General features: G+C 43.8%; 1 protein-coding gene across 3 annotated transcripts in view; it reads right to left on the reverse strand.

The window, feature by feature from the left end:
- Positions 1-24,511, reverse strand: part of LOC143035048 (protein spire homolog 1-like) — a 579,804-nt gene extending 555,293 nt beyond the window's left edge. For all 3 annotated transcript variants that reach the window (XM_076201518.1, XM_076201517.1, XM_076201516.1), the window contains exon 1: positions 24,238-24,511. In XM_076201518.1, coding sequence (XP_076057633.1) covers positions 24,238-24,496 — 259 coding nt within the window. In that variant the 5' untranslated portion in view covers positions 24,497-24,511. The remainder of the gene's footprint in view (positions 1-24,237) is intronic.
- Positions 24,512-24,949: the final 438 nt, after the last annotated feature.

Raw genomic sequence — 24,949 nt, forward strand, 5'->3', positions numbered from 1 at the left:
CGTATTCCTCCTTCAGCATCTTCAGTCGACCTTCCTTGTCACTCCTTCCTTACCTTTTTCCTTCTCCCTCCACGTCTTTTCCCCCCATGTCCTCCTTTTCCATCTACCAATCTTCCTTCCTCCACCTCCTCCTTCGAAGGGGCACGCGCATCCTACTCGACCACACATTCGACCACAAACCGAGAATATCTTGAAGAAGAGATATTTTACCCCCGCCATCCACTGCTGGCTCCCCCCACGTTGCAACATTGTACCTTCCAGACACCAATGGATGGTAAAGGATATCATGTAGTTGCTGTCATCAAACGATTTCATTCAGATGTGTGGTACATCTTCAGTAGAGGGAGGCAGGGAGGGAGGGAGGGGGAGGATTATAAGTGTCAAGGAGGCTACCTCACTGGATAGTTAACTTCGTTACGATGAAAAAGTTCCGAGCTAAAAGGGGCACAAGTGACTATTCCATTTGTTCATCACCACCACCTTAACCACCTTCTCCACCGCCACTACCACCCCCTTCTCCACCACCACCACCTCAACCACCATCTCCTCCTTCATACTCTCCACACGACAGCTACAGAAACCATATATGATCGGTAGGTACAAAACACAAAACATACGTTGCACACGGACACATACACACGTACACACACACACACACACACACACACACACACAAACCCCGTTCTCACTTGTCGTAGCCACAACTTGTGATCATCAAACACCAGTCATGAAAGATTTTTCCTTAACGCTCTTCACGGAGCGACGACATGCGTGTCTTTTGGCCCAGTATTTTTTCTTAAAATAAAGAACATCTTCGCTATATGGATAGAGAAAGAGAGAGAGAGAGAGAGAGAGAGAGAGAGAGAGAGAGAGAGAGAAAGAGAGAGATAAAGATCGCACACACAAACATCTAGTCATCACCAAGATCCCAACTCTCTTCGCAGTGTCACGTATCGTCAACCGTGTCACATCATCACCCAAAGGCTTCAGCCAAGTAGCGACCTTTAAAATGTCATGATCGTATCCAACGTCCATCAAGAATCCAGTCTCCCCCTCCTGCCTGCATCTGCCTTGGTGAAAACAACCTTAAGATGCAACTTTACATAAGGACGAAGTAAACGAGAGATCGAACCGCCTCGAGTTTGATTATTTGGTGTGTTTACTTTCATAGTGTAATACAATGGTTCTTCATCTTTTTCGTCTGCGACCCAAAATCCTGTCCTGCTCGACCATGAGGTCCCTTACCTTCATAAACACTTTCATTTAAATCATAAAATAGTTGTGCTTGTGCTTGTAGAAATGTGTGACAGAAACCAAAATCATAGTATTTTGAATAGGAATATTAGGAAACAAAAATCCTAGTATTTTGAATAGAAATATTGGGAAAATTACAAGTCCACAAATCCTAGATGACCCAATACAGTGGCTTGTATTGGGATTCCTGTATAACATGAAGGTAAACATAAACATGTAAAGACTTGAGGTTCCACTGCAAGACCACCAGACTCTCCCATGAGAGACGATACAGCCTCTGTACCTCACCACAGTGGGTCAATCCTGGTGGGGCAATGTTGCACAGATAATGAATGTTAAGTATCAAGCGTGATGGAATGCCTGTGATTGAGAATGAAGTTTGAAACCTATGTAACCAGCAAAATCACACTTACCAGTTGCCAACACTGAAGTGTTGGTAACTGATAAGTGTTGCAGAGACGGGTTGGGAAGTCGTCAAAAAGCGACTTGAACAATTGCACATTCTGGGAATCGAGTCCAGGATTCCATACATACACACACACAGGTATATACATCACTTCCCTCCCGCATTTTATACCACAAACTTCCTTCTCCTTCCCTCTTTCTCCCTTCTACCCTTCCATCTCCTCCTCCAGCATCCCCGTCGTCCCAAGGCCCAGTCTCGTCCTTCAACTCTCCAAAACCGCGACGTAACTCTACACCTTACGCAACCCAGGAAAGTCTTGATCGTCTTTATCGCATTAGATAATTCCATAGTCAAGATCCCTTATGCCCGAGACAGACACGTCCTGAATAATAGGTATAATCTTCACGAGGTTCCTTCATTGACCCCTGAGGCACTCCGATCTTCCCTCCGTCTCTCGCATGAGTCCAGACCCATATGATGAAACAGCAAAGGAATCCTTCGTTCACCCCTGAAGCACTCCATGTTAACCTCCCTCTCCGTGCCCACGGGGGTTCTAAAAAACCCTGCCACCGGGGACAGACGGCCACGCAGACACCCAGAACCTCAAGACCAACCCTCGAACACGCTCGGCTTCGAACCCCTAACGCCACGGCCTTGTAATCGCCTCGGATAATAAAATTCAGGCCAGTGTTTAATTTAGCTCGCCATGTTGAATGTAAACAACTTAATTTTTTTCCCGTCGACCTGGAATGCTTCAGAGCAAAACGTGGAGCTGTGATATTGTTCGTTTTAGATTAGAAGTTTGAACAGAAGTTTACGTAACACACTTGGGAAACAATCTTTGTAGTGAAAACTGCGCGATCATTTTCCCTTCCCAGCACGATTGGGATCTCCAGTCTTTAATCTTTGTGTTTATTTTCCGTCTTCCCACAAGAACCTATGTATCTTTCGTTGAATGGTCTTGTGTGTGTGTGTGTGTGTGTGTGTGTGTGTGTGTGTGTGTGTGTGTGTGTGTGTATGTATATGTATATATATGTATATGTATATATATATATATATATAAATATATATATTGCATTTTTCTCACAACCCAAATTTAGTTTATAGGCGTTATTTACAAATTTTGAGTTCGTTAATAATAGTATTTGACTGAAATTATTTCAGTTCAAATGAATAAAAAGGAAAAGAGGGAAACAAAGGTGGAGAGAGAGAGAGAGAGAGAGAGAGGGAAGAGATGTGTGTATGTCCGTAGTGGACTACTCTTCATCCATACCCAGGGGTACCAATCGAAAAGGAACCCCCACAGGATTTCCCACATCCTGCTCTTCCTCCCGCACTCCCCTCCACACAAAACCCAAAGCCACCTCCGCCCACCCTAATCCTCCCCAAACAAGCCGAGCTTGCCGGAACCCCTTCCCTACCGGGTGGCACATTTACTTTCGTTCCAGTTGTCGCCAGTCTATTCTATTCATCACCGTGGCACCTCTCCAGCTCGAAATTATCTTTTTTTTTAAGCTGAGCGGCACTTCCTTTGTCCTTCCTGTCACCACATGATTTGGTTAATTTCTGGGGCATTTCGTTGCGAATTGACAAACGAGACAGGTGCAACCTTTGATGGAATGCCCTTTGACAATGACGTCTCAAGAAAGGTTGCAAGGTATTCTAGCTCCACGTAACCAATGAAAAATGCATTATGTGCATTACTGCGGACATACACATGCTCGTAAATGCACGCACGCACACACACTATATATATATGTGTGTGTGTATATATATATATATATATATATATATATATATATATATATATATATATATATATATATGCAAGGTAACCAAGATGAAAAACGACTGAAGCGGAGCGCTTTCGTGTATTACATCCAGTACAGAAACACACAGAGAATACAAATATAATATACAGTAGGGGAAAGAGGTCCTTGACACACGGATCCCTTGTGTTTACGTCCCCCTTTCCCTACTGTATGTTTGTTTGTACTCTGAATTTCTGTACTGAAGATGTGATACACGAAAGCGCTCTGATCCAGTCGTTTCATTTCATAGTGGTTGCCTTGCATCTGTAGAACACACGTCTCTAAGTGTTTTATTACACCCAAACAAATATACATATATATATATATATATATATGAATATATATATATATATATATATATATATATTATATATATATATATATATATATATATAGAGAGAGAGAGAGAGAGAGAGAGAGAGAGAGAGAGAGAGAGAGAGAGAGAGAGAGAGATGGCATATTACGGGTGTCCGCAAGAAAACCGCCAGCATGGTTTCCTCCAAGAAGTCCCTACCTATTACCTCCACAACGATCGACTCAGCTTCAGAAACCAGCCATTTCCGACCGCAGAGTACAGGTGCTTCCTCCTTCCCCTCCTCCTCCTCCTCCTCCTCCTCCTCGCCCTCTTCCCTCCTCCTCCTCGTTTTCTTCCCTCCCCCTCTTCTATGGATAGCTGCATGAGATACGGACAACAATGTGGCAAATAGAAAGACGATGGGGAGAAGGAACGGCGGGGGGGGGGGAGATCGAAAGGGTGAAAGAGAATGGAGAAGTGGTTGAGATGGGGGGGAGGGAGGGAGGGAGAAGATAAGAGAAAGGGTAGGCGAGGGAAAAGTCACGAGACGAAGAAGGACAAAAAAGGATTGGGAAGGGGAGAGATAGGGGAAAAGGTAAGGATGTATAGGGAAGGGGAAATGTGGGGAAGAGATCTGGAAAAAAGCGAAGAGAAGAGAGGGAAGGGAAAGTGCCGAAGGGAATGGAATGAAAGAGTGAAGGATACACATGGGAAGTTAAAGATCAAAGGGAACGAGACTTGAGGGAAAATGAGTGACGGAATAAGAGAACAACGGTGAGGAAAAGGAGAGGTGAGGAGAGAATAAGGGGAGGGGAGGGGAGGGGAGGAGAGAGAGAGAGAGAGAGAGAGAGAGAGAGAGAGAGAAATGGAAGAGATACAGGAAGGGAGAAGATGGAGAGGAAAACGAGGAGGAGAGTCAAAGGGAACAAGATCAAAAGAACAATGAATAAACGAACAAATGAATAAATAAACAGAAAACGGGAAGCGGCTATCGATTTGGTTGCGTGCAACGCATCATACGATGCGTCATGCATTGGTCAGGCGTTGAAGAAGAAGCCAAGTTTGACAGAAGGGGACAAAGACGGGACCGCAGAGCGTAGCTCTTATCTTGCATATTCCAATCAAGTAAATGTAATGGAAGAAATGACAGTCATCTTCGGGCCTCTCCGGAGACGAAGTGCCAACTCCCTCTGTCGTTCTTGTGGCGACTGTACGTCAACGTGTACTTGTATGCGACGGACGCCAGCAACCAAACATAATCTGGATTGCAAGACGATACTAATGGTTTAAGAACTTAAAGAGGGAGTGTTTATCTATTTAGTGTTAACGAAAAATATCAACAGTAGACATCAGCAACCATGGTTTGCTCTCCCAAAGGTGCGTGTGGGCCGAGAACCACTGAATTATGATGTGACAGTCTCTACCGACGATTTGATTCAACGTCGTAGCATAAGGGATGAATTGACGTGACGCACTATAGACGGTCTGATCAAATTCTGAAAAGCCACCATAATAAAGGGATTAGTTATGGCATTATAGACGATCTGAACCGACCATGACAAGCCGTCTTAGTAAAGCGATGAGCTGTAATGAGACTATAGACGATTTGAACCAACTCTGACAAGTCATCGTAGCGAAGCCGCGGGTCCGGGGTAGTTGTTATGCGCCAGTGCCCGGCCGTTGTCCGTTACAACGTGGTTCCCGGCCGTTGTCCGTTACATCGTGGTGCCCGGCCAGATCATGCCCGCGTCCGTTATGACGCGGTTCCCAGGTCGCATACGAAACGAGCGTTGGCACCCTGAAGGCGCCGGGCGGAGTGGGTCGCAGACGGGGGGTGGTCACTTCGACGAGAGCCCCGCCGGGAGGAGGAGGAAGAGGATCGAGTCCTCCTTCCTGGTTCAAGTTCGGTGGTACGTGCACAGAACAGATACACACAAATATTATAAATAAAGAAATAGATACAGAATCGCAATCATCATCAACCATTCATATTTCTCAATGTCCTTCCTCAGTTTTAATTTCTATCGGGAGGGGGGGGCATAGTGGTCGAGTGACTAGCATGCTTAACCCATGTCCGCAATCACAGATGCCCCCCCAAAAAATACACACACACACACACACACACAATCATATTATATATATATATATATATATACATATATATATATATATATATATATATATATATATATATATATATATATATATATATAGTGCTCAACAAAACCAGGCTTTCTAATTACGAATATGCAGCATGACCTAAAAAAAAAAGCCAATGTTAAAAGTTTAGTATGCACTGTATACTGCCCACTATGGTTAACATCTAGTCAGGTATATGACCTCGTGTGTGTGTGTGTGTGTGTGTGTGATGTCTTTATATTCCCTTACATTGACCCACCTCCCCCCTGTCCAAAGATACATTCACCCCTGGTTGAACAACACCGCAATCAAAAAACCCACAGAGGGAACAAATTGGATGATTATATGAGAAGCGGACGATTTACATTAGCGCCCCAAACGCTACCGTCGCAAGATCCCCCCTCCCCCCCCTCCTGGTCCCCCCCCCCCGCCCTCATCCCCTCTTGTATGGCCTTGAGCCGGGTTAACTACACGAGACCACAACAACCCAGAGCCAACAAGGCCCAATTCCCAAAGACAAAACATGCAAATCTCGCCTCTACGGCGCCGTCTACACTCGGCTTGGGGCGCGTATGCTCGTAAGGGCGCGTCGGATGGGTGTCCCAAAGCGAAGTTGACCTCTAAGGACGCCGTGACAAAGAGAACTCGAATGAGTAATCCTTCCGGATGGAAGAATACGAGGCGACTGTGCTAATGGCCAATAGAAAACGGGGAGCGAGTCATTAAGGATAAAACAGAAAGGTAAGGGAAAAAACGATTACTGATGACTTGGGTAACGATGGCTGGAAATGGGGGCGACCTGTGTTGCCTATTCCTTAATTTACATTTTTATTTTCTATGTTACGTCAGCAATAACCAGTGCTTCTATCCTTGGGAGCAATGCCACTCCGAAGAGGAGTAGTCATTATGTGGTAGAGATGCAAGGAGGGATTGGAGAATACACAATACAAGCAACTAGATTTTTTAAAGGAAATTTATCTTCAATAATAAAGGAATGCCAAGTGATTTCATCCGTTGGAAGTATAAATGAAGTCCCTAAAATATTGGCTGGGCCACTCCTGGAGTCAGGACACCATTCAAGAAAGTTATATATAGATTAAAGAGAGAGAGAGAGAGAGAGAGAGAGAGAGAGAGAGAGAGAGAGAGAGAGAGAGAAAGATAACGAAGACCGACATTATGCCATAAACCAAAGAAACCCAACCTGACCTTACCTGACCTGACACCATAAAACGACAGAAAAACTAACCTGGTGTCATTAATCCAGCAGAACCAGCCTAATGTCATAAAGCAAGAAAAGAGCCATAAGGTCTAGTGTAGGCCTTATGGTCTCTCGCAGTCTCCTTCGTTCTTACGTTCTAGAAAAGAGCCACACTGATAGACCATAAGGTCTAGTGTAGGCCCTATGGTCTCTTGCAGTCTCCTTCATTCTTACGTTCTTAAGAAAAGAGCCAGACTGGGAGACCATAAGGTCTAGTGTAGGCCTTATGGTCTCTTGCAGTCTCCTTCATTCTTATGTTTTTAAGAAAAGAGACAGACTGGGGTTGTAAAGAACACAGACCAGTTGTGACGTCACAAAGCAAACAGGAGGCCGACCTGACGTAATAAGTGTGTGTATGTATGTATATATATGTATATGTATGTATGTATGTATATATATATATATATATATATATATATATATATATATATATATATATATATATATATAACCGTTGGGATCATAACAGCAACCCAACCAACCTATTATGAGCATAACATAGTGCCTCCGACCTACGATCAAACGTAAACAACAAATTACCGCAAATGGCTGACACCTCGTTTATCCAAAGCATCCACTCACATCCGGGAAACAATATTTTAAGCAAACCAATCTTTACGTGCATCCCCTCCCCACTCCCCCCAGCAACACACTAACGTTACCCACTAACCTCCAATCCCAACCCCCTAACCCTAGTCACCCCTGAGCCAGCCACCTCGTTTTACTAGTCACTAGTACCATCACGTTCTCAACTTAGAATTATGGGCTCGTCAACATCCTACAGGATCAATCTTTCACTGTGACAAGTTTGACACAATAGTGAGTTAGCAGTATCGGGAATGTTGTTCCTAACAAGTTCTGAAATGTTATAGATAGTACAGCATAAAATAAAAAATAATCTAGTTACTGCAGGGAGGTTGATGCTAATGGTCAGATGAACATTGGAGTAGTTGGTGGGCGGAGGGAAGGGGGAGAGGGAAGGGGGAGAGGAGAGGGGAGAGGATGGGAGAGGATGGGAGAGAAGGGGAGAGAGAAGAGGGGAGAGGGAAGAGGAGAGGAAGAATGGAAAGAGGGAGGACGAAGGAGGGAGGAGAAAGGAGGGAAGAAGAAAGAAGTGGGTGGGAGGAAGAGGGAGGAGGAAGGGGGAAGGACGAAGGTGAAAGAAAGGAGGAGGAAGGAGGAGGAGGGAGAAGAGAGAAATGGGAAGGGGAAGGCGATAAACACTTCCTAAAGATGATGGAGGGGGAGGCGACGGGGGTGGGGAGGGGGAGGAAACAAGGTAAACCAACGGAGATGGTATCAGGAAGCACAGATGAAGAGTTCAACGAGGAGGAGAAGGAGGAGGAGGAGGAGAGATGTTGAGAGGAATACTGTGAAAATATGTGACCTACAACGTTACTATCACACACGTCTGTCCGTATTTTGGTGTCAGTTCGCTTGGAAAAAAACCGACAAAGGAAACTGACGATATGACGTCATCACGACGGTACCCAAGATACCGCAATTCTGCCCAAACTCTTTCGCTGAACTTTGCGAGTCTTGTAGACATTCTGGTTACTGCCAGGTGATTTTATTCAGGTGAGAGAAACCCATTCTGCAATCTAGCTGATATCAAATTATTTTATGTAGCCGAAGGAACGTTTGTGAGGGGGTACAGAGGGCACGTCATTTTCAACAAGTTTCTCAAAAGTATATAATTGTAATAATAATGATGATGACAATAATAATAATAATAATAATAATAATAATAATAATAATAATACCAACAACATGGGAATAAAATAGCGGACTGAAATCGTTGACAGCCAAGCGTACGACGACGTGACGTCATATCGTCAGCATTCTTCTTTCTTCCCAAAGCAAACCAACCCGCTTCCCGATATTTTGGCGCCAATCTCGAACACCCAAACCCACCTCACCCTCCTCCCGTACATATCTGAGAGCTCGTAAAACGAGACCTGTGCTTCCTGGACCATAACAGCTCGTAATTAATCTGCGATTCACGTACGAGTTCCCCCCAAGGACTGGTCCTCGGGGGAGGGGGGGGGGGTCAACAGACGAGTCATCCAGAACAATGGCGTCGTCTCACACGATCTTCTTCCACCACGACTGTCTTGGGGATATTCTTCATTACTCCAATTATCCATTGTCACTCCGTCCATTACAACCTGGCGAAATGTTTCTTCTCTGATGATGTTGTACCCTTGGTTTCACAAGTCCAAAAATTAATGTTAATACACATATTTTACTTTTTTTTTTTGGGGGGGGGGAGGTAGGGGATAAGTCAACGACCTCCAGACAGGAAATGCAGGCGATGGAGGTGAGGGCGGTTATCACCACCTATTGGCAAGAGCTCAGCCTCACTCACGGAGAAGCTCCTGAGCTTCCATCTCTTCGTCCCCCCCTGGAACGAGTGACCCGGAAGAAGAGATCCTGACCCAACCTCACTCGCCATGATGACCATGAAGAAGAAAAAGAAGAACTGAAGAAGACTAAGAGGAATGAAAAGAAAAAATACGAGGAAAACGAAAATAAAAACGAGGAGGAAGAAAAGGAGGAGAAGGAAGAGGAGGAGGAGGAGGAGGAGGAGGAGAAGGAAGAGAAGGAAGGAGAAGGAAGAGGGGGAGGAGAAGGAAGAGGGGGAGGAGAAGGAAGAGGAGGAAGAGGAGAAGAAAGAGGAGGAGGAGGAAGAGGAGGAGGAGGAAGAGGAGGAGGAGGAGGAAGAGGAGGAGGAGGAGGAGGAGGAAGAGAAGGAAGAGAAAACCATTATATCCAGGTATACACCCAGTGGCACGCATAGTCACCAACATCACGACTTCCATTCATATAAGCGAGGTTGCATGATGCCCAACGCCAGGTCAGCCCAGCAAAGGTTACGAAGAACCTTTGTGCATTGGTTCGAACCCCTTTGCTACTCAGGTTCCCCCCTCTGCTGAATAAAATCACCTGACGACAGATCAACCAAATGTACACGTCATCAGCAGCGCTGACAAGGTGAATTCGTTTGATACAGTGACGTCACAGCAACGTAGTTAAGGCTTGTTTGATTAAATCGTGTATAGGATACCATTCTAGAGCTTCTTTTCTAGCTAAATCACAAGATTTAATTCACCCAATTAAGGTTGTGCCTAGCCTCGACTCATTTGATAAGAGGACAGACTGGTTTTAACATCAGACAACACTATTCTGAGCAAATGGAGGAGGTAACAGCGATAAATGAGGTGAAACCATCTAGATAAAGCTTTTACCTAAATTACCAGAACAAGATCCCATCCTAACCAACGACAGAGGATTGTGTTTAGCTAAAAACTGAAGCGTTACAAAGGCTTCTATATTCTACCGATTTTCTGACCAATGCTAAAAAATTTAATTCATTTACGAGGAAACCAGTCTGCATTTTCGTGGGATTAACCCCGCAAAACAGCGAGCAGAAAACCCTAGTATGCCAGGCCATTCGAAAAAATAATAATAAAAAATAAAATAATAATAATGATAATGATAATAACGAGGGCCGTAGTTTACCAGAGCCATATTTGGTAATATTGAGGAGTTAACAGTTATTATCGTCCCAATTCACTGGCATGCCCCCAACTATCACCACCACCTCGTATGTGGGAGTAATTTGCACAACAAAAAGTACTCATGTTGGCACTCGGGGATCAACGAATCAGAAAGACTGGCACAATATATATATATATATATATATATATATATATATATATATATATATATATATATATATATGATTTTTTTTAGACATTTTAGAAGCTCTGCCAAGGGATTCGAACCCTGACCTGTGCGTATATAATCACAAAGTTAAGACGCTAGCGACTGAGCTACGTGCGATGGTTCGAAAGGATTGTACAAGTCCCCGACCACGCATCACGTAACATCAGAAGATCTAGTCTCATTTTCATAAGAAGCCCGTGTTGAGACTAATACAGCTACGAGGAAAAATATTAACCATTTTTTTAACATCTCAGATGGATTTCGTCTGCGGGGCAAGCGTGAGTTGCTCCAAATGGTCCCACTGGGCAACTACCGTAAAAGTGGAAGTGCCCACTTATGTACCATGTACTCAAAGGTCTGCCAGACGATTTTAATCAACTCAAGAGAAACGGTGATGCCCTTCCGTTGGTTCACCAGATCCTTGAAGCCAATGTAATTATAATTTATTTGTTAATTTATTTATCAATATTATCTTTTTTTATTGCGTCCGAGATAGTTATGAACCAAAATGTCTCCTGTCGGCATGCACCTCCTTTGTAACTACCGACGCGAGACAACGCGAAGCGAGGCGAAGGCCTTAACATGCCATCAGGTTCGACCCCTTGCCAGCGACTCCCCCTCCCCCCCCCGCTACCCTGAACGGTGGCGGTTTTTACGACAGCCCTGCAGAAGTAATCGGAGAGGTCGTCGCGTGGGTCACACTCGGAAAGAGGCAGCAGCCAGAACCTCGATTAGCCGCAGGAGGGTCCCGTGGAACAGGGAAGCGCGCGCGCACACACACACACACACAAAGGAATTGAAAACGCAAGTAGTGCTATCGCCAGTGGTTCTTTTGCAAGAGCTATCACAAACTATTACCAGAACAACCCAAATGATTATTTGGCCAACCTTAAAAATCATCAGGACAACTTTAAAAATTATCTTGACAACCTTAAAAATCATTAGGACCTTAAAAATATTATTGTCAACCTTAAAAACCATCTTAACCTTAAAACTCATATTGGCAACCTCAGACATCACAACCTTAAACACTATCAGAACAACCTCATAAAAATAATGTCATTATCAGAATCTCAAAAAATATTAGTACAACCTTAAAGGAAACCTTAAAGAATATCATGACAATTTTCTCGATGGATAGGGTAGAACCTCAACTCCTACCTTCAAACCTTAAAACAACCTTAAAACCCAAACCCGTTCCTCTTCTGCCGCAGCACCTCCGCAACCTGCCGCAGAGGACACGCACTTCCTGCGGCTCGTACGCATCCGCAAGCCCTGTGCACTCTGACCCCAAAGAAAATGTAATGCCGGTTGTCTCCCGAGCCCCGCAGGCTGAGGGAAGCCTTGGCAACAGCAGCAACGAAGAACAAAAACAAGAACAAGGACGGACATTGTGTGTGTGTGTGTGTGTGTGTGTGTGTGTGTGTGTGTGTGTGTGTGTGTGTGTGCGCGCGCTTTCTGCAACACTTATTTGATTAAATATCTACTCACAAATGCACAACAGGAAAACAAATAACGAATAATACATAAACAAATAATAGATAAATAATACAAAAACAAACAATAGATAAATAATACAAAAACAAATAATAGATAAATAATACAAAAACAAACAATAGATAAATAATACAAAAACAAATAATAGATAAATAATACAAAAACAAACAATAGATGAATAATACAATAACAATAGATAAACAATACATAAACAAGCATAGATCGAAGAAATACGTAAACAAAGGCTGCGGGTGACGGAAAGGTCCAAAGACGAAACCGGAGGGGGCAAAGGGGGGTCGGGGTGGGGGTACTGGCAGAACCGCGGACAGAGCCCACCGACCCAACCGTAACGACTTCCTCGTTCTTGCTTACACTGAGACACACTGGGCCTTCAGGAGCTATAGACCTTAGGCAATGCCTTGGCCTTGGCAAAAGGTTGGACCTTACAGAAGGGACCTTAGCTCCAGGTAGCACCTTCCTAAGGAGTATGGGGACCTTTGAGAACAGACCAAATGCTGTACGATTATCTTCCCTTCCTGTACATACTTTACCGACTAGTCACGAAGTATTATTTTGTCTACAAGTATTTTTCCAGTAGCACCCAGCCTTTCCATCCTTGGGGTCAATATCGCACCGAAGAGGTGCGGTCACAGAGGTGAAGAAATTTATGAAAGATAGTAAAACGGAGATTGTAGAAGACCATGGACTACCTTAAAAAAATCTCGCGCGGGATTGGTGTTTGTGAGATGGGAAAAGAGGTATGTAGGAAATAAAAAATATGGTTGTGTATAAATATGGCTACTGCCAATGAGATCTTTAAATGATACACATTTTTGTGTCGTGGTTCAGGAGGCATAGTAGTGGAAATAAAGTGATCAACATACGTGAAAAGATACATCCTAAATAATTCCTAGTTCAGGGGTGACTACAACTAGGAAAACTCAAAGTATCGTAAACAACATCTCAAATCGACAACATTAGAAAAAGAATATTTACATGTCGACCAAATTCACAACGGCTACGCATCGCCTTCAATGCGACAGAAGTCTTGCTATTCTGGATGACGAGTTTAACTCATCGAAATGGCTAAACCCATCAAGTTAACCCACTCGGAGGCAACGGAACGATTGGCAGGTTAATTTCAAGTCTGTCGCCAAGAGATTTTATTCAACACGCCCCCCCCCACACGGTGATAATTCCAATGACTTTACATAATGATCCCAGTATGATCTATCGCAATACTATTACGCTTGATTGTCTTAGAGTGTCTTAAAAAAAAAAATATATATATATATATATATATATATATATATATATATATATATATATATATATATATATATATATATATATATATATATATATATATCGGGTTAAGAGAATGAGACTTTGGCGCACACATATGTATGCAAGTATGTACCGAATGAAATCAAACCGCCTCACCCGAGAATCTCCCAGTACTATCACGCCCCAGTAACCCCAAAGACATCGACGACCCACCGGAGCGAGCCGATCCCGCCCAGCACCCCCGCGGCGCAACCTCCGTGTAGCAGCAACGCATTACAACCTCGACCTAATCCACCCGTGATCCTCCCCAGCATGGCACCTCTCCAGATAACTCGAACCCTTGACCCTTTCATTACGGTTACGTTACAGACGACACTCCCGCCCAGTACCAAGCAATTCCACCAATTAATGATCCAGGTTCAGGTACAATACACAAGCCTAAACTCTTTAGCCTCCCACCTCACCACCCAGCCAAATGAAATCACCTGTCATTAGCCAGAATAAAATGTATCAAGACGGGCGTCGCCGCAGCGAGGGACTTGACCGCCTTGTATCACACGAGCCACCCACCCGATTTAGACGTGATATTAAGGCGACACGGGCGCTGGATGTCACGCCGTCTTTTGACTGGCAAGCCAAATATAGCCGATGTAGATCGACGATCTTGCATCGGGCCATCACCCACCTCAACGTAGTGACGGTTCATATTACCCACCCCACCCCCAACACCCACCGAGAGCTCAGAATAACTGTTGTTCATGCAAGTCTTTTGAGATTGTTCAATTACTTAGATGTGTGTGATTCACCTTGGTCTTTGGATCACGTGTTGGACTCGTGATCGACAGCTGTTTCCCTCCCGGAAGAGAGCTCAGAGCTCGTATGACCGATCTATGGGTAATAATGTGACCTTACACGCACACACACCTCCAACTCCCAGCCCACGAGAGTTGGAGTAACGACTCGAAGAGAAGAGATACTGAAATTATTTCAGCCCTGGGAGGGAGTCGGCAGTCAAACCCGGACCGCCGTAGTGGCAGGCGAGAACTCTAACCACAGCGCCACGAGGTGTGTATGTGTGTAGGGGCGAGTCGTCCCTAATCTGCCTTAGCAATAAGAGTCACGGCACTGAGTCGTTAGTCTACGTTAACGAGCGAATCTTCCTTGTAATGAGTCACTCCATCCCACCGGACCAGGCACGATGACGCATCCTGCCCGTCTTGTTGCTGCTAATGCAGGTCGACGACTGCAGGGCTTCACTGTTCCGTTTGCTGACGCATCCCATATTTATGAAGTTCTGTTCCTTAACCTCCTGGAAACCACTTCACTACTGAATAGAATCGTCGGATTTCCAGAAACTACAAGTGGTTTCCGATTTTTCCTCTTCCTCCTCATCCCACCCCAGATTCCATGAACCACATTTTGAGAACAACTGCTAAAGCATGACTTATCGTAAATTACTTTGAGGCAGATCATATCCGTACTTCAATATACATTTACATATTCCATCATGGCTAATGATCAAAGAAATGTGTACAAAATCTATACATAGTGATGAAAAGTATAAAAATTAGCTATTACCGTAACCCTACACTGTCTTCTTGGACTGCACAGCACACCATACAGTTACATAGTACAATAGAAGAACAATATCCATCAATCAAGTCACGGTGTTGACGTAGTAAAGCTCGTGTCTAGATGAAAAGAGAACTCTTCCGCCAACAGCAGTGAACGTCAACCATGTCGACGTTTGACGAAGCGAAGCGGAAAGTCAGTGGTGGAGAAGCAGACATGCGTCCCATCACGCCTATGCACGCATGCGCAGAACGCGTCGGCGAGGCGACGCAGGACATCCCCTTCCCCCCCACCTGTTCTTAACCACAAGCCCGTTCGTGCGAAAAGCCACCCATACCTTCCTTTGATCCGTACACAAAAGGTACTCACAGCCGGCAGAGTTTCCTTCAAACGATTAAGAAAACGCAGGGATGTCGACATTTAGCCAATGGAGCTACCAACCCTTCCGAAGATAAGACTCCACGCAAGAAAAACGACTACACAGAGAGATGTATTTTTTTCTAACAAGCAACTACGTTTCTAATTAAGAAAGAAGAGGAGCAAAAACGAGAATAGGATGGTTTTAGGAACTACGACTGACGGAAAATTACCCGGGGAAAACGACGACTGCAATCGAAGCGTGTGGTGTCAATGACGCCATTAGGAACTTCGACTAGACTAAAGGAGCAGGGTTCGTAGCGTGAACTGGCAAGGAATATGCATCCTTGCGTAGGTGACTGACCAACAGGTGGCGTACAGGCAAGTTGTACATGCGCACAAGTACCACGCCTTTAGGTAGACGAGCACATGGATGACGTCATGCTGGGTACACATAGCAGAATATAAAATCAGATTTACAATACACAGGCAACCTGAACATACATTGCAACCTACTCGCAGTAAAAAGTAAAACGATAAATCAGGACTAGTTAACAAATTGAACAATATGAATAATGAAGTCTGAAAAAACACAAAAATCTAGTATTACGATCAGTGTACATCCGTGCACATACTTTCAAATTCAAACTCAACTAGCAGCTACCCGAAGAACGAAGGCCCGACCACACACACAATGGTCACCATTTCCCCCTAGCCTTCCCGAGAAACGCATCGTCACGATTGGTTTACCACCGTGACTACAAATTACTCCTTTCTAAACCTTTTTCCCTCTCAGACTTCCCTTCAAACCCCACCAAACTTCCTAACAGGATGGAGGAGAGTTGTGCAGACGCTACGTGCCTCTCCTTGGGCCCATAGATACTGGGAAACAACGGCGGAGGCTTTGCTGCCGGATCGCCATGACGAGCTTGATTAGTTGGAGACAAAAGAACAGGAAGTAGGGCTTGATGGTGTGTGTGCTGGAGAGCGGTAGGCAGGAAGACGAGGCAGAAGGGGGGATGGGGAGGAAAAGGAGGTAGAAGGGGGAAGGAGGAGGAAGCGGTTGGGAATCGGGAGGAGAGATGTGGGTGGAAGATAATATTAAAGTTATGTTTGGTCACCAAATATATATATATATATATATATATATATATATATATATATATATATATATCAACTGAACTAGTGGTGGTAGTGGCGTGTGTTCGGAGAGGGGGGGGGTGCGGTTAGGAAAATAGAATGAAGAGACACCACAGGCCGAGGAGGAAAACCAGAACACTGAAATAGTAAGACCAACGAAGGAGGGGAGAGGGTGAAGGGAGTGAAGAGGTACAACTTACAGAAAGGGCACAGAGCACAATGTGGTGGAAAGGGCAACGGGTGATGAGCCGGGGGGGGGGGGGAGCTCGTGAAAGTGTACACAGGAAAAAATGAACAGCGTAAAGCGAGAGAAGGGGACAACAAAGAAGATAGGCCGAGAAATAGCCGACAAGCGACAGAGGCAGTTTGGGAACAAAAGCTGCCCAAGTGTCCTGGCTGGCGGTTGGATGGGGATATGGAGGGAGGGGGTGGGAGTGAGTGGGGAGGGGCTGATGGCGGGAAGAAAATTGCTATACGTCTGAGCACACAATTTCCTCGGCATTGAAGTCTGGTGAAACTACACCCAAAGAACCCACAACGGGGACAGAAGCAGCATCCGCTTAATTTGGGAGATAGTGGAGCGTGCAGCAAGAGAAACAAAATACAAATAATGAAAAAGAACACCAATGAAAAAGACACTGGGTTAAGAGGATAAGCTGAGGACGGGGCTGGGAGGGTTGCAAAACATAAAAAATGTCCTACATCAAGCTGCAGGAGATAGTTGAATTGTGCAACGGCAGGGCACATGTGCGAAAGAATCCTTCTGACAACTGTTTTGCATAACTACCTAACCTATGCAATCGTATTGTAATTAATTTAACAAAAACTAACCCAACGTAACGTAGGGAAGTCTGGCAAAATATCCAACCTGCTTTGGCAGTGAAAAATAGGATGAGGAGTGCAGGTTGCTGGGCAAGTTACAGGTGCAACACCTGGAGGGAGACGCACAGGTGTGGGTGGAGGAGGAACGGTGGCGGGTGACGAGCCGGCGTAGATCGGATGGACCAGGTTCTCACATTTTCCATTCCATTCTCTCATTCATGAATTCTCGACATAAGTGGCTCTCCTTCATTTTTCTCAAATCCCACCCGCCCCTCTGTATAATAATAATAATAACAATAATATAATTTTTATGGAAACCCTTTGCTTTATTACAATGTCAATCATTATTATCTTATAATTATTCTTCCAGGACGGAGTGATGTTTCTTTATCATATTCAGATTTCTCACAATATATAGTAATATATGTCACAGCATATGGTCCCCGTTAATTCTAGCCATGACTCTTAACGAACATGGCCCCTAGAGAAAAAAAAAAAGAAAAAAAAAAAAAAAAGATAGACACAACCACTGGATGACTGGTAAGCAAGACTCAACGTATGTCATGTAATGGATTATAAACTTCTAAATATGGTTAGTATACGTGATTCTCAACTCTTCCTGTCATATATATATATATATATATATATATATATATATATATATATACTGAACACACAAAATATGCATATGCATTCGGATATTCATCTCCGATATGACAGCACAAAAACAGGTTTCGCATAATAATAATAAAAAATAAAGAAAAAAGAAAAAGAAAACGGACATTCCACAGAATGATCACCAAGCTTTCAGGTAAGATACATCTACCCTCCCCCTCCCCCCATCATGTAATTTCTACCATCAGTGGATAACTTTACAGCCTGGTTGAGAATCGCTAGTGTGAAGGGAGGTGAGGGAGCATATGGGTTTACGTGCGTAACGGCCAGTGAGAAAGAACTCGATTATCTTTCACTTTCAAAATAAAACCACCGAGCATGTAATCGAGAGGGCGAGTGTGCGATTATACTGTTGGCTACGGTTATGGAACGTATTATCTGTTCAAATCATGAATAATAAATATTACACAACACCGATACTTACCTGGAATATCATTAACCAACAACGCACATGGAATGCACGTTTGTAATTCATTAGGCCTAAATCATGTAGACAAGCGAGGACAATTCATAACTAGCCTTAGGCGCCAACTACCCGGAACGAACAAATCGAGGCTAATACAGAAGGTTGAAGGACACGTGATTAGATGACAACTGTTCCGAGTGAAAGGGAGGGAACTTGTTCCGTGGAACCCTGAAGAGAAACCGAATTCAGGGATCCGCAACAGTGCTAAAGGTTTCTGTGCGTGATCACTCTGTGATTCCTGGTCACACGAAAATTGTACATTTATGTTACATGTAGCCTGCACTCGATTTATCGCGCGCGCACAAATTGATGCACCCAGCACACTAATGGACCTCCGCCTCCGACCGAGGGTCGATACGGTCCTTATCTAAGACGAGGGAAGCACAGAATACTTCCCTAATAACCCTTCAAGCTGAACGAATAATAATAATAATAATAATAATAATCACTCTACATCCACCTTAATTCGACAAGCATAGAACCATCTCCCTCACCTAAACCCCATCCGCTTCTTCAATCCGTTCTACCCTACAACAATACCTCTGCTTCCTGTACTGTATAGTCAGGAACACAAAGACGGGCAAGTACACAAAATACACAAATATATGCTAATAACTAATATAATCTAACAATCCTGTTCCTACACCTACTCTGAAACTTTCTTTCGTTACAATGCCATTGAATGTTTAAACATCGATATCGCCAGACGATTTTACTGAACTCTGGGGACAGTATCATGCCAAACCCACATAACATCCAGTAGATATATATTTGGATACTGGGTTCTCGTTGTAGCAGAAAAGGGCTGAAACATACAAAAGCATATTCAGAAACTGAAATTATATATATATATATATATATATATATATATATATATCACCAATCACATCATTGACATTATTCTGTGCAGTAATTCAAGTATCCTAAATCTGGCGTGAGACGATTTTGAAAAGACGGCTATGACCGCCGGATCCGAAGGGTTGGCAAGCCTGCGCGCGGGATGCAACGAACTGCTCTTAAGGTGAGAGATCTCCATTAGGTCTTCATTATGTTATCCAGCCGTGTAGCACTTACAGTACCTGAATGATGCAGATAATTACGTTCTTAATGTCAGTGTCAATCATATCATTGTCTCACACATTTTAAATACGTTTTTGTTATCGCACGTGCAATTACAGTTTATTACAGGCATCATAAAGTTACATACCTGCGTCGCTATGCAACAGCAAATTTCATCACTTTAATTACGATACCAATTTTGCAGGTGAACATGCGGCCAGCGCTAAACTATTTTATTAACCTTACGCAGTGCCTGCATACGGGGTAGGGCGAGACTAGCTCCAATGAACCACACACACTTCATTCTGTGACTGTCCAGCTTTCCACGTGAAATAAGAGTCGAAACGGATTGGTGGATAGTGGTCAACATGTGCCTCTAGTGTATAAGAGTTCGAACCCTCTGAAGGGGGTATTTCCAATCATGAATAATAATAACAATAATAATGTGTGTGCGCGAGCGCGCGCGATGACGTGAGTGGGAAAAGGAATCGCAAGAATGTCTGAGTGTATTCCTAACTAGTTTCGCAGATAAGCTTACTCTGCAATAAACTCAGACTAAGACTTCCGTGTTTCTCATTCACACTCAAGTCAACTTGTCAGAATACCTCACACACATACACCCGCGTTACATACTTAAACTCCCCTGCTTTTACCTCAGGGAAAGCATGTGTCCACCGCAACTTGTAAGCGCGGGAAATCTGTAAGGCAATGATACCCACACCAAAAACAGCTCCGACGCCTAGACATAATCATAAAACGAGGAAAGTCTACGAGAGCACCCTCAGTGCATCACAAGATGCATCACTATGCTATGACTACCCAACCGAAAACCGGTTCAAGAAAACATCCCCGGTGCATGGCATTACAATGAGGAACCGGGGACCACATAACACCAAATACCAGTGTACAAAGCTTACGACCAGTACACAATAGTGCAGGGACGCCACCACGCACCCAGCCCCTACTGCTGTCCCAAGTCTCGGTATCCATGACCACATACCAAACCTAATGGTGTTTCGTACCACGTGGGAGCCAAGTTCAAACCCAACGGCTACTGGCGATCCAAAATATATGGAATAAAGGTGGCGGTCTAGGTCGTACCAAGGCACCTCCACGTGTAAACGCATGCGATATACCCAAAAGTATTTTGCCACAAATTCGCTCGCAAAGTTTACTTACCGCAAACATACAAATTAAAAACGTACACCACGTATTGTTTACCAACGTAAGAGTGAAAACACAAAGGTCAATGACGCAAGAATTACCGAAAAATGAATGCACATATTAACAAACAAATAAAATAAAACAAAAATTCTAGTTCAGCAACCCAGACCGTGGCCGTTATATTACCGAGGGCTATACCGGTACTAAATACCGGCTTCCAAGCATGAGCTTACTCACGCCTTCATCTTCCCGGTACTGAAGGTGGGGGGGGGAGGGGGGGAGTGTTCCTTCACGGGTCCCTTTCATTGTCTAACGCAATTTGACAAGCTTCAGTTGCGCTGTACCGTCACGTACTGACCAATCTCAAGGTTTTCACTGTATAAAAACGTACTTCGCCAATCATTCTGCGTGACATACGGCGTTCATGTTATGGTGTAAGGCATTTTCTTGTACTGAAAAATGTCAACTACTTGGGAACATAGTAAAAACCAGACTGGGTCAAGTCTTTAGACCGAGTCAATGAATCATGGCTTTTCTTTATCAAGACCACTTCGGTTTGAGCTGAATCACGATAGCAGCGCCCCCAACACAACATAGAACATGAGAATAAAAGAACACATGAATACAAATGAATAATAATAATAATCAAATGCATATACAATAAATAAATTAATTAATCAATAAAGCACGCTGACTGGACGATGCCGAGCGCCTTACGAAAAAGAAAAGAAAAAAAAACACGACCATAGTTCATATCCGATGCATTATGGTAAAGTAGTAAACACATCCTTTACACAACCCATCTCTCCCTATGTTGCGGGTGAACGACAACATTCGCACCCAAGACCCCATAGGAAGAGACATACATGAAACAATACTAACGTCAGGTTTTAGTTTGTATCACAAATGTCCCGGTTACTATGTACGTTAGCATCTGTCAGTACACCCCACCCCCCTCACTCCCCCGCGCACCTCCCCGCCCAGTCGGTAACGTCGAGCTCGCAAACAGCGCATTAGCATTTTAGTGATTATGTTGCGCGCGCACACACATGTACAAACACACACTTGCTGGTGGAGTGGTTAACGCCGTGGGCTTGCGACGGTGCAGGCCAAAGATCGAGCCACGCTCAGCAATTGAAAACTTTATTAACAATACTAGCAGTTATTACCATTCTTGAAGCAGGTTGGTGTGTGTGTGTGTAAGGCACCTAGTCCAAACACCCACACACGAGACCTGAGCTCACATCCGAGAGAATTATACGCGTCGACCACCAGTCCAGCACGTGATCCAGAATATGGTGAATCTCACGCATGCCTGCAGTTCCTGAATACATGACATTCCATCGAAATGTCATATGTGAATGCGAACACCCCCCGTCATGTAATATCCCCATGCAAATCTTAAATCAAATCCAGGGATCGGCCCTGCTCCTGAAGGGTATGTCACCGAAGTGATGGAAATTAACATTGCCGGTCGGCCAATCCCTGGACACACCATATATGACACACGTTAACCCTTTCACTACTATTGACCAGATTTACATCTGCACTAGCTACCGCCAGCAGATTTTAATCTATACCCCTATCCCGCCCTCCTAGCAGTGCAAACGGGTTAGATAGGACGACTTCGGTTGTCAGCGTGATGCAACACTATCTCGATTAATCCATTCCGTACCGGGTTGCCTTCTTTCTTGTATTCTGGTTGCTGCCATATTTCATTTTCAATCTCTGATCCCCACCCCAATTGGTAGGAAATAGGGTTAATTATGTGCAGACCTATTATCTACATATTGTCAATGTTCCTTAAATTAAGCCCTAAATATAAAAAAGTAAAAGCATAAATAAACCAATAAATAACACTTAGGAAAAAAAATATTTACATATATGTACTGTCCAGTACCCTTTCTAGCGTAGGCTGCGCTTGGATGTCACAGCACCAACGCAAAACCAGGTTTGTCATGATTCCACAAACACGAAAACAATAAACTAAAGTGGATAGCTCTAAAGTAAAGAGAATCCACTCCACCAAACATCCATGATTGGCACATCTTCGAAGAATCTAAATAAGATATCAAAAAATAAAACTGATTGTCAGGTGCATTCTGAGCAGCAATGTACAACAAGCATGTGTTAACCTGACCAAGTGACCATATCTAAGAAACAAAGAAATGGTCCAGAGTTCGGTACCACACGCCCACCATCTTGTACATCTGAACTAGCTAGGCTCACAGATAAAGGTGAAGATAGGCTAACTGGGTAGAGAATATATATATACATATATAAAATCATCTTTAAAGCAATCCAACAGAAAAAGAAGAGAAGCGTCTCTGAGAGGCGACAGCCACTCATGAACATAACAGCTGTAGTCCAGCCCCAGTGAGGTTGGGGGGGAGGGAGGGAAGGTGGGGGTGTCGGGGGGGGGGGCGAGGCTCCCTTTATCGATTTGGCTGTTGCTCGTCTCAGAGAGCGCACCTCCGCCCTTTAGGCACCGCATTACGTAACTCAGCCTCCTGTAGGCCTATACGAAAGCAGTATCAACAGGCATGTCTACCTACTGTCAGTTTTCCATGCCGGAAACAACAGGCTACCTGATTGCTTAGTTCAGCATCACACTGGAAACATCCCATCATAGTAGGCTTACCGAGGTCCTGAAAATATTTGGTCTGCTTTGCGCAAGTGATTAGGACAATGACGTGACCATAACAGCACCTTGGCCAGACTGACCCCATCGAGGACTGCACTTCTGAATGTTACCACACACACACTCGCACGTCTACTAATCGATGTTTTATCAATACAAATTCGGTCGATTCAAAATCTGGTTCAATTAAAATCACAGCCAATTTCTGGCATATGTAGAGCTTTCACTTCTATAGCACTGCACACATAAACACGTATTATTCACAACACTATCGTTTATTTAGTTAAATAAACACGACGTTCACTTTTATATTAATTGGTTCCAATGTTTGCCAAACGGTAGAACAGAAGATGCCGAAAGGATCAGTTGACCAGGGATTTTTATGGCTGTCATCCAGGAATAGTATTTGGACAAGGTGATATATATATATATATATATATATATATATATATATATATATATATATATATATATATGTTGATGAGGAATTACGCATTTTTAATCACAAACGATTTGTCTGAATTCAATAAAGCAGACCAATTTCAGGACCATTCTCATGTGCCGATACCGGTTCGACGGAAGTGTTTTTGTGAGAGGATTCCTAACATGATATTCTTTGCACACATCTTGAATAAAGCTCCCTGGCATACATAAATGTGACTTACCTTCTGTGTCTCCTGTAGGAAGGAATGTAGATTCGTGCAAATATCCATCTTTATGAAGCTGTACATGTTTTAATCTTGCTACGGTCACTGCTCTTGACTTCTCTTCAGCGCTCAATTGATTGAAACACTTAACAAAATTGTAACACAAAGCCCATGCTTGTTCTTCCGATATTGGTGTACTAAAACTGGCTAAAATCTTTTCCAAACATATGCATCCATTTGGATCGAGCGCGCACTCCTTGGGCGTGCCCAGCGACATCCTACCGGAACACCGTCTCACAGACTACTGACATGCTGCGCGAGTCGGAACCCCAAGTTGAGCTTTCCCGCGCTCGCACCACAGAAAATGGGTTATACCCATGGGTAAATTTGTTGTCGTATTTTATCCATATATTTGGATTTTCAACACCGAATTATGATAAAAAAGGAGATTTTTCACCTAAATGCTTGTATTCAAGAGCACAAATATCTATAGCGAAGAGACCTTTGGCGACAAGGGTAGCTCGAAATCGATCAAGGTTATTTCCGACATAAAAAGTTACAAGTTCATTGTTACGTGGTCGCTGTCATTGGAAATAAACATTAATTAATATTAGCGAATGAACGACAAAGATGTTTTTGCTCTCTTGTGAACGACCATTCGCCCTTCTTCCGACGGTACTTCTCCGCAATACCAGCATTAAAAGAGGCTAGATTTTTATTCACAAATAAA

Source organism: Oratosquilla oratoria, chromosome 18 (genome assembly GCF_046742065.1).
Source record: "Oratosquilla oratoria isolate Oo_2021 chromosome 18, ASM4674206v1, whole genome shotgun sequence".
NCBI lineage: Eukaryota > Metazoa > Arthropoda > Malacostraca > Stomatopoda > Squillidae > Oratosquilla > Oratosquilla oratoria.